This window comes from Desmodus rotundus, chromosome 5, assembly GCF_022682495.2.
Source record: "Desmodus rotundus isolate HL8 chromosome 5, HLdesRot8A.1, whole genome shotgun sequence".
NCBI lineage: Eukaryota > Metazoa > Chordata > Mammalia > Chiroptera > Phyllostomidae > Desmodus > Desmodus rotundus.
Window position 1 is genome coordinate 82360542 of NC_071391.1, and position 15474 is coordinate 82376015.

The 15474-nt window shown below is 40.4% G+C and overlaps 1 protein-coding gene across 7 annotated transcripts in view; it reads right to left on the reverse strand.

Annotated features, from left to right (window-relative positions):
• ALG9 (ALG9 alpha-1,2-mannosyltransferase) overlaps positions 1-15474 on the reverse strand; it is a 124282-nt gene that overhangs the window by 80166 nt on the left and 28642 nt on the right. For all 7 annotated transcript variants that reach the window (XM_053924310.2, XM_053924308.1, XM_053924306.1 and 4 more), the window contains 2 exons: positions 8534-8656; positions 489-643 (listed from right to left, as the gene is read on the reverse strand). In XM_053924310.2, the coding sequence (XP_053780285.1) occupies positions 489-643; positions 8534-8656 (278 nt within the window). The remainder of the gene's footprint in view (positions 1-488; positions 644-8533; positions 8657-15474) is intronic.

The window sequence follows — 15474 nt, forward strand, 5'->3', positions numbered from 1 at the left end:
AGGGTTGTGACAACAGCTAAAGAGTGCAGGGTTTCTGAAGTGATGAAAATGTTCTAAACTTGAATGTGGTGATGGTCACTCATGTCTGAGGGTATGCTATTTGCTATTGGGTTGGCCAGAAAGTTCATTTAGTTTTTTCCATATGACGGCTTTAATAGTGCTTAGCTGTCCATCGTTGAAGAGCAGACATTCCATCAGCTCTGCTCCGGTGCCACCACTCTGTGGTAGGCCCATACAATGAATTAAAAATAGTTGGATTCTGGTTGGCAACAAAGTCAATTAACACTGCAAATATGTAATCAGCAAAGAAGATTACAATCCACAGCTAAGCAATCACTACATAAAGTTTTAATAATATGATCTATATCAGGTTTAATGAATGGATGAAATATCTTCGGTGGAAGCATTTTGTAATTTGCCTTTAAGCTTAAGGAACAATTTAAAATGTGAAACAGAATGAAGCTGATATACATTTCCCTGAAACTTACCTGAAGTGCAGACAGGGCCACAGCACCACAGAGACATATAAGTGGATATACAGGGAAAAGAAATCTCTCTTCTTTGTGGGGCTGGATGAAGAAAATTATAAACCAGATATACATTGGAGCCAAGGTAAGCCAATATGGGTGGCCTAAATTCTGAACTGCAAGACACAGAAAAATATCCACCTTTCACCATATTAGAACAAAACAACATACTGAGTTTCAATGTTCTCTTTATCTCAAACATGAAAACATGGCCTAGGACACCCCATAAAATGTTTCAATTCTTGCATTCACACCTTCCCCAATGCAGTAAAGAAGTACAAAGAGGCATATATACTTTTAACTAAACTCTCCCAAGAGATCCGATGTCTAAATGGAGGCACAACACGAGAGTTGGCTGGAACAAATGGAAGTCAGGTGAATGGGAAATAGAACTTAATTTCCACACTAAATGAAGAAAAAATGTCTTCTATCTTTAATGAGTCCTCCTACTAAGACTAAAGGTTCCTGAGATTAACCAAAAGCATAACATAAATTCATTCTTGGGTTTTAATTCCTATGTTGTGTTCAATACATTAACCTTCTTACTTATACACTGATCGGTCTGTTCAAATAGCTACAGATGAAAGGGAAAAAAAAAGAGCCAAATTCTCAAATCCACCACTGGTTTTTGTTAAGTCATAAATGACAAAAAGTTTGTTTCAAAGCAAAACAAAAATTCTTAAAGGAAGTTTACTGATCAAGTTTTCTTTTTTCTCCTGCAAATATCCATCCACTCTGAATCCCAGAATTGAAACCAAAATGTACTTAATGCATGTGAAAGAATTAAAGGAATTTAATGAACACTAAGACCAAGCACCTGCTGGAAAATTCTTATGGTTCATACACACTAAGTGATAAGCCTGTAACCCATAGTGAAGGCATCCCCTACTGTGCTTATATATTAGTGATAATGAGCAGTGTATAGAATCACTGGCAAGTGGTAGATACAGAGCGCCCCCTGTTGTCCATTATGTCTACAATGAACAAGTTCAGAAGAAAAGATTGTCATCAAGATCCACCATAAAAATAAAATTTTTAAAAGCCAACTTTTCTAATTAAAAAAATCCACCTTAGGGATGCCTAATTTAGCATGCCTAAATTATCTGTATTTTTTTGTTAAAGTTCATTTATTGATTGATTTTGAGGGAGAGAGAAAGAGAGAGAGAGAAATCTATCTGTCATTGCATGTATTTATGCATTCATTGGTTGCTTCTTGTGTGTGCCCTGATCAGAGATCAAATCCACAACCATGGCACATTGGGATGATGCTCTAACCAACTGGGCTACTCACCCACGGCCTAAATTATCTGTATTAAAAAAATAATAATTTATTAACTTATATTTAGAGAGAGGGGAAGGGAGGGGAAAAAGAGAGGAAGAGAAACATCAATGTGAAAGAGAAACATAGATGGGTTGCCTCTCACACGTACTCCAACCAGGTATGAAACCTGCAACCCAGGCCTGTACCCTGACTGGGAACAGACCTGGTGACCTTTCGCTTTGTGGGATGACACCCAAACAACTGAGCCACAATAGTCAGGGCAATTATCTATATTTTTGAAGAAACTCTATAGCATGGTGTCAAACTCATTTTCACAGGGGGCCACATCAGCCTCACAGTTGCCTTCGAAGGGCCAAAATAATTTTAGGACTATAAATGTAACGACTCCTTAACTGTTAAGGAGTTGAAATTACATTCGGCCCTTTGAAGGCAACCACGAAGCTGATGTGGCCCCCAGTGAAAATGAGTTTTGACACCCCTGTTCTTTTCTTTTTTTATATTTTATTTATTTATTTTTAGACAGAGGGGAAGGGTGGGAGAAAGAGAGGGGGAGAAACATCAATGTGTGGTTGTCTCTCACACGTCCCCTACTGGGGACCAGGCCTGCAACCCAGGCATGTGCCCTGATTGGGAATCGAACCAGCGACCCTTTGGCTCACAGGCCAGCACTCAATCTACTGAGCTACATCAGCCAGGGCGACACCCCTGTTCTATAGGGATAAAAGTTCTTGAACTGCAATAACAAGTTTATCTGTTAAACTTTCCACTCTAAGATTTTATCATGAGATTTCAGGCTATAATTTAGTATTTATCCCTTCCTAGGAAGTACAAGGTATGTCCAAAGAAAGTCCAGCCATTGTTAATATAACAAGAATAGTTTACACAACATTGGTGTACCCTGGCAGCCAAGGAGAGTAGACTGGAATGTGCATATGTGAACAATGACCACTTCACTGTGCTAGTCAATGGGGGTGGTAGATGCTATTGAATGAGCATGTCTACTGTGTGGCTGTCACAGTCAAAGTGACTGAGCGAGTACAGCAACAAATCTGCATCAAATTTTGCATTAAGCTTAAACATTCCTCCATGGAAACTATTCAGATGATTCAGAAGGCCACAGCTATGGACATCTGGTGATTGGCAGCTTCATCACAACAATGTGCCTGCTCCTGCATCATGTCTCCTGCAGTTGTTTGGTGAAACATCAAATCACCCAGGGGACTCAGCCCTCTACAGCCCAGATTTGGCGCCCTGCAACTTCTGGCTTTTCCCAAAACTAAAATGATCTTCGAAAGGGAAGAGATTTCAGACCGTCGATGAGATTCAGGCAAATACCATGGGGCAGCTCATGGCGATTGGGAGACCTGTGTGAGGTCCCAAGGTGCCTACATTGAAGGGGACTGAGGCATCATTGTCTTATGTACAATTTTTCTTGTATCCTGTATCATCTTAAATAAATGCCTCTATTTTTCATATTACATGGTTGGATACTTTCTGGACAGACCTCATATTTTAGGTTGGAATTTTCTTGATTGAAAGAAAATAACCTATCTTCTACAAGTAAACAATCTTTTTCTCATTTGTATCTCAAAGGCTAACATATATATTTTTAAAATATGGCCTAAAATTTTGAAATGCCCTCCATATAATATACAAAATCAAAACAACAGTTATACTACATGATGGAATACATGGGTAATTTCTTTCTTACTTCTTTATATTTTTTCTTTTTAAAAAGCATCGTTGCTATTATAAATTACATTAAAAAGTATAAATAAAAAACAGAAAGCACTCATTTTCTTACTAGGTGGACATTATACACTTTTAAACCAAAATTGGATTCATATTGTAGAAAACAGCTTAATATACTCTTTTCATACTTACATTACAAGCATTGCCAAATTTTCCACAAGCATACATTATTTTTAGAGTCAGGAAAATAAGTTCCTTTTCAAAAAAGAAAAAGTGATCCTTGAGAAATACAAGAAATGGAGGAATCAATTATCACCTCAATAGAATAAACAGCTGAATACAAACATGGGGCACTGTGTGACAAATGGCCTTGTTTCCTCAGAAATCTTCAGAAAAAGGTGAGAGCTGGAAATCTCTTAAAGAGCTTGGGAAACATAATGTTAAATTCAGTATATGACCTTGTTTAATCCTGCTTTAAAACTAACTGTAAAAAGCTATTTTTCAGACAATGAAGAAAATCTGAATATCAACTTGATATTAGATGACTTTAAGGATGACTTAATTTTGTTAGAATGATGGCATTATAGTTATGTTAATGTAGTTAGCTAATTATTAATATTAGAAAGGAGCCCTGGCTGGTGTGGTTCGGCAAATTGAGTCCTGGCCTGCAAACCAAAGGGTCACCAGTTCGATTCTCAGTCAGGGCACATGCCTGGGTTGTAGGCCAGGTTCCCAGTTGAGGGCCTGCAACCCAGGCCCTCAATGTGTGAGAGGCAACCACACATTGATGCTTCTTTCCCTCTCTTTCTCCCTGTTTTCCCCGCTCTCTAAAAATAAACAAACAAACAAAATCTTTTAAAAAAAGAAAAGAAAGGAAGCACAGGGAATCAAATATGAAGCTAAATGAACTAGGGAGCTGAAACAAATATTAAGCTTAATAAACTGGAAGGCCGAAGCAGATACAAGCAGTTAACAGAACAGCTTTCCATTGAGTTTACTAAGAGGCTACAGTATAAACAGACTCACAAACACTCCAGGGGATTGCTGCTGAGGAGACTGAGTCCTCATAACACAGGAAATCTCCTGAGGAGCACACTGCTTGCCCTCCAGTACCCATTGTTGGAGGGTGCATGGGCAGGTGCTTCAGCATTGAAGCCTGTCCATCTAACTAGGGGGTGGACCCATCATGAGCCCAGAAAGTTTGGGAAATTGATTGGTTATTTTTAAAAGCCTCCTGTTTATAACCCCAGGGGAACAATGAAACCACCTCCTCTCTCTCTGATTCTAGCTTGTCTCACTCACTGGACTGTTCTCTCTACATAGCCATGTGGCCTTAGCAGTCGCATGGTTGAACTCCAAACACAGGCTTTAGATAAGAGCCTGGACACAGCAGCACAGCTGAGAACATGAGCTAAGCTAGACAGATGGGGATGAGACGACAGAAACTCTGGGCACTGTCCTTTGTTTCGGCCTTGCTGAACACATGCTTGGACTTTTTCCCTGGTGGGATAGCTAGAGATGGGACATTGAGAGCCCAGGAGGGGCACTCTTGATTTGGCATTGAACACCCAAATAAATCTTACCACCATATCTCATCCTCCCCTGTGGGTCCCTGGAAATGCTTTTTCTCACGATACTGCAAGGACTCCACTCCCACCAGGAACATCCGGAGAGCCAGCAGGAGTGGGAGGAACTGTGGCTTGTAGTAAAACTCCTTGATCTTTGCCCCAGCTGGGTGACTCATTCAGCTGGAGCATCGTCCCATGCACCAAAAAGGTTGTGGGGTCAATCCCCAGTCAAGGTGCATATAGGAGAGGGCCAATTAATGTTTCTCTCTCACAGCGAGTTTCTCTCCCTCTCTCTTCTCTCCTTCTCTTTCTCTCTCCTCCTGGACCTTCCTCTATCTCTAAAATCAATAAACATACCCTCAGGTGATGATTAAAAAATAAACATAAATAAAGAAAAAAGGAAAACTGCTCCATCTTCACTTTACTTGTCTCTCCCCACCCCTCTGCTACTGCCTGTATTTCTTCCATTTATCATATCACTGTTCCAGTCCCCTGAAGCTCAGACTGTAGCTTGGGAATAACCTGTCCAGTGTGCAAAATGGTCCCAGTGCTGTGGGTCCCTGCAGGGCAATGAGCATATGGGTGTCAGTGGAACACAGAATGCAGGGAGCAAGCACGCGCCCACTGCTGCCTTGGATTTTACTCCTGGCACATGAAACCCCAAGTACACCCAGCTGCTATATCCCCATCTTCTGCATAGGAAAGGGAACTTCCCACAGCCACTGCCAAGCCCAGCTGAGCTGTGAGCAACGTGAGCACACAGCTCCATTCCCCTTTTGCCTTTTCCTGCTGTCTCAGACTGCACAGACTCCCTGCTTCCTGTGGCTTAGCAGCAGGAGCATGCAGTTTCCACAGGCAAGAGGGCACTCAGATCCCTGCCCAGAACCCGGCTGGGGGATTTCCCCTCTCCCAGCAATTGCTGCTTGCTTTTATACCAGCAAAGCCTTGCATTTGGAAGTCTTCTCAACTGATAGTCTTGCAAATTCAGAAACTGGTTTATGATTTGCTGTGTTCACTAACCTTTCTGTTCTACCTTCTGTTTTCATAGTGTGTATGCCTATACTGTGTATGAGCTTATTTGCCTGGTTGCTTGTTTACATGGCATAGGCCTCTCTTCAGAAGCCCATGTGCATCACCTTCTCCTGAAGTAAGACTCAAAGGTTTGGCTGGATTGACGTGTGGTCAGGACTAGCTGGTTGAGTCAGTGAAGCATGGAGCAGTCTTTTGGTTTCACTTAAAACTGCTTTCCTTTTATGCCCTAATGGTTCAGACAGAAAAGGCCCAAAGGTTTTTGTGGGGGAAATCTTAGAATGTTCCCAAGCAGAATTTGAGTTAAGTATGGTAAACGAGAGGGCTTCAGACAGGTGTGACACACCTTGGTCCAAGGGAAGCCACTCCTCCCACCTAATCTGGGACATTATCAAGTTAGTCCCTCCCTCTATCAGCTGGTTCTTACCTCTCAGCAGGCCTTTAGTTGCCATAATTCTCATTTTTGGACTATGTCTTCTAACCTTCTTGTTAAATTTGTCACCTTGAGAACACAAGGAACCCAGCCTATCCAACATCATCACCCTCTAGACATCACGTATGCCACCTCTCATGCACACCTGACTAACCAGGATGTTGCAAAATCCCTCTTCCCTGCATAAAGACTCTCCTTCCATTTTTGCTCCTTTCTTCCTTCAACAGATAAGAAAACCCTCTGGGCCTGGCAAGACTACAGCAGGATTACGACCTTTAACAGCAAAAAGCAGCTACAGAGGATGAGACCTTCATCTGTTTACCCATATTACAGGGCCCAAAGTCTTCATAGGGGAAAATGTTAGTGTAGTTAGCTAATTATTAATATAAGAAAGGAAGTACAAGGAATCAAATATTAAGCTTAATAAACTAGGGAGGTGAATAAATATTAAGCTTAATTCAATAAGCTGGAAGGCTGAAGCAGATATTAGGACAGCATTCCATTGAGTTTACTAAGAAAGTATAGTATAAACAGATTCGTTCGCACCTTCCGGGGGACTGCCACCAAGGAAAATTAATGCAGAGCAGACAGGAAACTCTCCCTGAGGGTGTTGTTGGCTGGGTACTGGATTCCCAGAGGGAGGATGTGGGGAAACTCCTCTGCTGGGCACATGTGCAGTGGAAACCAGATGACATATTAGAACTTTTTGACATGCGCAATAGAAGTCAAGATAGTGCAGGGGGAGGTATTTCTACTCTTGGACATGTGCAATGAGAGCCAGGGTGATGACACAGAGGGGCAAAGTCTAGCCTGGGAAATTCTGGAAAGGTAACTGGATTGACTAGAGGGCATGGGACCCCACTAGGTCCAGGAAAGGGATTGGTTAGAAGGAGGGCCCAACTCAAACCCAGGAAGAATCAGGAAGTTGGGCTGGATGGTTTGAATGGCACCTTATTCTTTACCAAGAACCAAGAAAATACATGGAGGATTAACAGGAGCCTAGTGGCATTTACTGGTAGAGCCTGCCCGCCTTCTATGTCCCTGAGGGTTAATTCCCTTAACTCCAATAAAATCTTGCTGTGATGTTTAAACTTCTCCACACATGTACCGTTTGAAATTCTTTTCTCTTGACACTGCAAAAGAGCTCATTTTCACCAGCAACAGTTGTGTTAAAACAGTCCTCACACAAAACAAAATTGACTCTGAAGGCTGCTGTCATAGTCTATTACTATAATACAGTGAATTCTTCATAAACCGGGAAAAGTAGAAAAGCAGAATAAGGGGTGGAACGGAGGGATCAGTTACATGGATCCAAATCTGACTGAAAAGTCTGAAATAAAATCTCTTTCCAAATGTCATATAAATTTGCTCAAATCTGTCTTCCATAAAAGAAACTATGGGCACTGGATATGCAAAGCTATGACAACTTGAGAAAACACTGGCTGTGCAATACAGAAGCAGAGCAAGCAAATGACAAACTAAAATTTTCACAATACAGCAAACATAGAAGCCAAACAAAACAAAGAAAAGCATCACGCTCCTTAGGAAGTCCAAAGCTTCTCTCACTTCAGGATCCAATTTGGCTTAGTTCTCAGATTTTGAGTGGAAGTAATTTCCCAAAGAATGTTTGCTTCTAGCATTGATTATCTTAAGCAATCTATCATGTTAACACACACTTCTTTAAAAAACAGAAGACTCAATCCAATAGGCTTATCTTCTGAGATTTTATAAGTGTCTTTGCCTCCCTGGGTGGTTCTGTAAATTATACTGACTTCCTCACTTTAAGGGCTATAAAGCTCCTCCCTGCCAGTTTAACTTGCAATTATTAACCAAATCTTCACAGAGGTCTAAATAATCTTCATACACATTGAAAATTCAAAAAGCCAACCATTTCCATAGGAAGAAAATAGAGAGTAAATAAGCAGATTCTTTTTCACTTCTTGGTATACATTGTTACTTGCTCTTTCCCCCCAAAAAACCTATCATCCCTTATACCACTCACCATGAAATCTCTGCAGTAGGTGTTCCATGAGAGAAGTCAGTGGTAAGACCAGGAGAGCCAAGGCAAAGACTACATTAAAATTCAGAAATCCATTCATTAAATAGAAATGCCAGGGTTCTGTACCTGAGGGAGACAAATCGATAAGAAATCATTAATGGGTGCCTTCAATAGTGTTACAGTGTTTGACTCTTAATATTCTCCATTTCAATAATGATGATCCAATGCCCCAAGCCAAACAGTCCACAAGCCCACTCTTTCCGTGTTCAGCCACACACAGAAAGCACAAGAACAGAAAACAGAAGATGGGAAGAAAATGGTACTGGTCATGATTTAGACAGAAACCAAGTTTCAAATATTAAGCTGTATTTTCTATGCTGACCACTATATCTATTTCAAATACCATGCCCTACTGGGACAAATACTTTGTCAGAACAACCAAATAATTTAAACAGGTTACTGGTGCTACGGTGATTTATAATAAGCAATATGTATTTGGTGTTCACCCCCATTCTGGTACAGAACTCCTAAAACCCTTAGAATTTCCCAAGTGATCAGAGTGATAAAGTGTTTTTTGCTATGTTAATTAGGAGACTTGAGGAAAGCCCCTAGATAACTTAAGGTTGGGAACTGGTTGCCAGGGGAACCGATCTTATGATACAGGGTCAGAATTTTCAATCCTACCCCCTGAACTCTGACCTAAGGGGAAGGAAGAGGGGTTGGCAATGAAGTTCAATCACCAATGGCCAATGGTTTAATCAATCAAGCCTACGTAATGACGCCTCCAGAAAAATCAGAAAGGACGGGATCCCAGGCTGGTGAACACACAGAGGTGTGAAGACAGCACAGAGAGCAAAGGGCCTCCAGCCTCTTCCCACATCCCTTGCCCCATGCATCTGCCTCTTCAATTTGGTTATTCACTTAGATCCTAAAATAAACTGGTAAACTTAAGTACACGTTTCTCTGAGTTCTGTGAGCTGCTCTAGCAAATTAATTGCACCAGTAGAGGGGGTTGTCAGAACCTCCAATCTATAACTAGTCCATCAGAAGCACAGGTGACCACCTGGACCTTCCACTGGTATCTGAAGAGGAATGGGGGTGGGGGGCAGTCTTGTACAATTGAGCTATTCAGGCCTTTCCCGTTTACTTCTCATTTGTTCATCCCATTTACATTCTAGTGTCTTTCCCCTTGATATGCCCAATACCATTTTATAGTAATGTATACGGGGACCTTGTGTTTGGTAAATAGCACAACCTGTTTTCCTTAGGAAAACAATGTTCAGAGACCCAGACCCTGCTCAGAAGTTCTGAAGATTCAGAATGAAGCATGACTAAAAACACAAGCCTTACTCACATTAGCTTTGATTCTTTAACTCAAAATCCTTAAACCTAAATGATGAGAAACAGCAACGCCCCCTCCTCCCCCCACCATTTGGAAGGTTTTTCATCTCCTCTTCCCCTCTGGGTGATCACTTCAATCAGGCAGGGAACGACACACACGAGTTTTAATCACTGTGTTGTGACACCCGCCTTGCACCACAGCAATTTCCTGCAATCAGCGTTGCTTAAAAGGGTAATCAGAAGGCAGAGGAACAGTCAGAAAAACCTGACATTTTTGCAGCTTGTACAGCAAAATAAGATTAGAAGCCAAACCTAGAATGCTAGAAACACTTAGGAGAGGAGTAAGACAGGGGTTGGGAGGCGTAATTAAGGGAGGACTCAAGTTCCATGGGTGTCACCTGTTGGGAAAGTTCACTCCCTCCTCTCTAAATACAATGATTCAGCCTATTCGGAAACAGAGGTCCTAACCCGGGCCAAATTCATCAGAGACACATCTTGTTATTCTTTACAAATAACCTTCCAGGTTACAGAAAACAAATGGATGGTTTTATTAGTAAATATGTCTTCTCTGGATTTTAATTAATATTTAACAACACATTTCCTAACTTGAGTTCTTTAGGAGGACTCCAGAGAGGAAAGTTTTTGCACAATCCTCTCCTGACTGCCAGTGTGGAGGCCATGCTATCAACCTTGTCCTGACTTTTTCCTTAACAAATTCTGGAAACCTGAGCCCGAGAAAACCAGAGTGACCAGGGAGAAAGGGGGACATCTTCGACATCATCTATTACAGATGCTAAGCATCAATAGAAAAAAAGCCTCTTTCTCTTTGATTCTTGTAGATACATAGTGTTTATCCAGGAAAGCTCCTCCAGTTTCTAGCAAATATTTGTCTCTACCACAACTTACTGTACGCTCTTGGAGGGCTGACGATCTTTTCACCTAGGTACACTAAACTCTGAGATGCAGAACCAAAAGTAATAGGTTGACAAACTCTATTTTTATGTGTTCGGTGCTCATTAGACCCAAGTTCATAGCTAGGCTGTGAATATTTCATCATAGACTTACTTCCCTGAAAGATGAGGCAAAAACTGGGGGATAAGCCAAGAGTGGAAAAGGTTCTAGTGACAACAGTATTAAAAACAAAGGCAAAAGGGGACAAAAATAGTGAATTCTGTTAGCCAGTGCCCTTGCCCTACTTGATGAGGCATCTGCCTTAAAAGAGAAAAGAGTAAAAACTTTTATCTCCAGGAAGGTATTCAGTGCTGCTGCTCAGAAAGTATCAAAGCTGAACTATGCAGAAAAATTGCATCGGAATGACAAGCTAAGCATTTAACTGGTGCAAAAGGTAAGAGAGAAAGCTGGAACCCTAGGGAATGACTCACCAACCTCCCTCTTATAGAAAGTCAATCCCTTTCATTCAAATGAGCTAAAGAGAGCTTTCAAAAAGGCTAAAAGAAGGGATGTTTACTGCTCCATAGATTGAATGAAGGGGAACCACTTTATAGGCTTGTAATTTTATAGAATTGTAGGTACTAAATTATAGTAAATCATTCTTATAAGTGTCAAGTCTGCACCACCAAGAGGGGAAAGCCACCGAGGCTGAAAAAAAGAGTGAAGGCTCTAGAAGAGTTCCAGCTGGCAGTCAAGTCCAAGCAGGCCTCAAGACTCCACTGGGGCTTCATCCTCTGCTACAGGGAGAAGGGAAGACTGTGGGCCTTTTAACAGAGGGCATTCACTTTTTACCTTCTGAAATGTCTTGTCCAGTAATCTGACAGATATTAATAAAACACATAAACAGGCAGGAATCATATCCTAGGCTGCAAAATGCATTGCCGAGCAGACCCATTATTATTCTTGAGGGAAGGTTGTTTCTTTTACCTGTCCTCCCACACCATCGCTAGGCCTGTGTGCTCTTCAGAGAGCACCACCCTTCACTCACCACACAAACATGCTTACCAACCTTAACATCTGAGAACTCATATGTTACAAGGATGAGAGGCAAATCAGTGCCATGACCACTTTCTTTATTGCGACACTAAATTTCACCTCTTGATCTTTGATCCCACAGAGATGTTTTGCCCATGACTTTGCAATTTTATGTCCACATTACTCTAAGTTTCCTACAAGCCAAGTGTTCTTTACCTTGTCCAAACATTCTTCTTCTTTGACGAGGGTCTGCTGCCTTGCTCTCTCTTGAAGGGCAGCCCTCTGCCATCAAAGCGCTGTAGGGGCTCCTGATCATCCTACAGGCCAAACTGCACCAGACTTTCAAAAGTACAAAAATACTTTTATACTTTTGAAAAGTATTTTCTCAAATACTTCTCAGAAAAGTACTTCTCGCCCATTCTATAGATTGGATCTTATCTTCTACTACCTCCAAGTCTGTTATTTGCAAGCTTATTTCCCTGTAAAATCTCGGTAGCCAAACTCCAGGGTTTTGCTAAGGTTGTTTTCAGTGGAAAGACAGCCCTCAGCTCTTACCCCATTTCTGCCACTTATTTAAATATGTGGCAACTCTCACCAACTCTACCTCAGTTTCCTAATCTTGGAATAAGGATAAATAATGCCTATCTCACCGAGCTTTTGTAATGGGAAGAAGACAGTATTTGTAAAATTTCTAGTATATAGTAAGCATTTGATAAGTAGAAGCTATTAATAGCTATGAAAACTTCATTTCCTTCCCCTGGCTTGAAAAGACATTCTCAGGTCTGGAATGTGTCATTAATATATGCTATCTGGTGGGAAAGCATAGAAAGGTCCGTTTGAGAACCAGGAACCATAGACAGAGTCAATATTTGTATTATTACAATCACAATGGAAACTGAAATTATCTTGCTCATGCTTGTGTAGTTTCTACCTAAAATTCAGCTAATGCTGTAAAACCACTTTAAGTTTTTTTTTTAAGCTCAATATTCAATCTTTTCATGTAAGTAGTTCCTACACTTGACAATCTATATGTCTGAAATGTACCTCCCTAATGTCTACTTGGCAAACCCCTTCTCTTCCTTCCAGGCTCAGCCCAAGAAGCACCACCTCTGAGAAGTTTTTCCTGTCACCAAGATGGACTTGCTCCTATGATTGCCTGAGTATCTTTCCACTGTAGCACATAATACATTGAACTGTAATTATCTATTCATGTGCCTGCAGCCTTATTCAACAGTAAGTTCTATGAGGACATGTGATAAATGCTCAAAATCAATTTAGTCAACATTTCTTTAACTCAAATCTATTTATCCAGTCATTCAAGAAGTATTTGTAGGCTTATTATGTTCTTATATATAAGAAAGAGCACTAAGGGATGTATAAAAAAACTATTAGCATTTTTAATTTTCAAATAAGAAACAGTGTGCCTACCATAGCTAATGAACTCAGAGCAGGAGACTTACAAAATAGTCAAAATAATGCCAAATAGTGCCAAATGTGTAAGTAAGGTAATAGAGCTGGAGTTTCCATGACAAAAGACATGCTGTTTCACTGTTGGACAATTGTACAGCATCAAAGCATCATCTAATAAAAGATAAGTCTTTGATATTTATCAAACAGACTCAACGATTATAATGAAATTAGCTAACAATTGTAAGATACTTTAGGATTTAAAAGTACTCATTATTCTTTTTCTTAAAGATTTTATTTATTTATTTTTAGAGAGAGAGGGGAAGGGAGGGAGAAAGTGAGGGAGAGAAACACAATGTGTGGTTTCCTCTCGCACGCCCCCTACTGAGGACCTGGCCTGCAACCCAGGCATGTGCCCTGACTGAGAATTGAACCGGCAACCCTTTGCTTCATAGGCTGGCACTCAATCCACCCAGCCACACCAGCCAGGGCAAAATTACTTATTATTCTTATTTGTTATAAAGAAAATGCCAACCTACTATACCACAACAGGTCTAACCAAAGTAGTTCTAGGACATTATAGTGATCAGTAATCTGATGGATACTCCAGACTGTGTCCATTCATTCATTCATTTCATCGATCACTCAGTAATGACAAATCTTCATTGAAGACCTAGAGCACACAAAAACAGCCTTCTCCTAATATGGAAGAAGTATTCTCTCTATAGGCCTGCTGAAGCAAAAAACAGTTAATGCTCTTTCAAAGAATGCAAATCAACCCCCCCCCCCCCCGTTGTCAACTTGAAAGAAGAGGTTAAAAACACGAAAATTCTACCATCGAGGAACAATCCCTGGGTCAAATATATAGCAACAGATGGAAAGTAGACTTTTCGTGGTCAGCATGCAATAAAGTATACAGATATCAAATTACAATGTTGTACACCTGAAATTTATATACTACTACTGTACTAACCAGTATTACCTAAATGAAGAAAGAAAGAAAGAATCAACACCCCCCCTCCAACCCGCCCCACTTCTGGATGCCTACAGCACTGAATCAGTCCTATTGACACCAGTATGACAATTCCAACCATTTCAACCAAGCTCCTGTCTCTGGGAAAGTGATCAGTTCCTGTATATCCAGAACAGCAAAACTGAACTGAAGCTATCCCAGGTTCATCAAAGCAGGCGAACACAGCCCCAAGGATTCTTCTCAGTAAAATGCTGGTCATAATGAAAAGCAGATGCCAACGTTCAAGAAAACCTGGCCACAGCTCTGCTGGATCCCCAAAACTGACCCCAGGGGTCCTTGACCCACCCAATGTTAAACTAGAACTATAAACTTAAATCAAAATTTATTCTTTCTTTCTTACTCTCCCTGTCAACCTGCTGATTTCTAGACTTATAAACTTCATCAATCTAAAGGACTACACAAAATATGTAACATTCATATACTCTAACACAAAGTTTTACAAATAAGTAATCAGAACATCAGTATATAATAACCCATTTAAATGGTGAAAAAGCTACTTTTTCAAAATTAAACTCAAATAAACACAATTTATTCACCCATAGATAATATGTATCATGTTTCCAATAGGTTCCATGTAAATCAATTTCTAATGTGCAATCTGGGTCTAACGGAAGTCTCCCTTGTCTTGTAGAATCAAGTAAAATTTTACAACTAAACTAAAACAAGGGGCAATTTAAAACCTACAAACTCTAGCTAAAGGGAGACATCTAGAGGCAAAAGCATAAAATTTTCTCATATCTTTGGGGATCTTGCAGCAATAAAGGAGCCTTCTGAAATTCCTTCACTTAGCACTCATGCTTTAACCATACAGTTTGTGAATTCAATTCACTGAATAAAACAGTTTCTTTTAACCTATTACTTTCCATCTAAAAGGTCAATATTTCCCAAATCCTAGGAAAGCCAATTAAATTTCATTCTTAGGCTTACTTTAAATCTCAATCTGTTGATTCTATTAGCAGGTGGCACACAAAAATAGTGGGTATGGCTTACCCACTATTGATGGACACACTGAGAATATTAACCTGCTCCATAGGAGAGTCCCAGGCTAATCATATGTGAAATGCTCTAAAAAGTTCAAAAGATTAAGGCAGAAGAAACTACATTTATTTTAATGAAACACTGTCTCATAAGTTGTTTACTGACTTACATGATCTGATCAGGAAGCTCTCTCTATTTCATCCCTCTGTAGTTTTTACTAACTCAAATACCCTCTGGGTACAAATCACTGGCGGTGAAA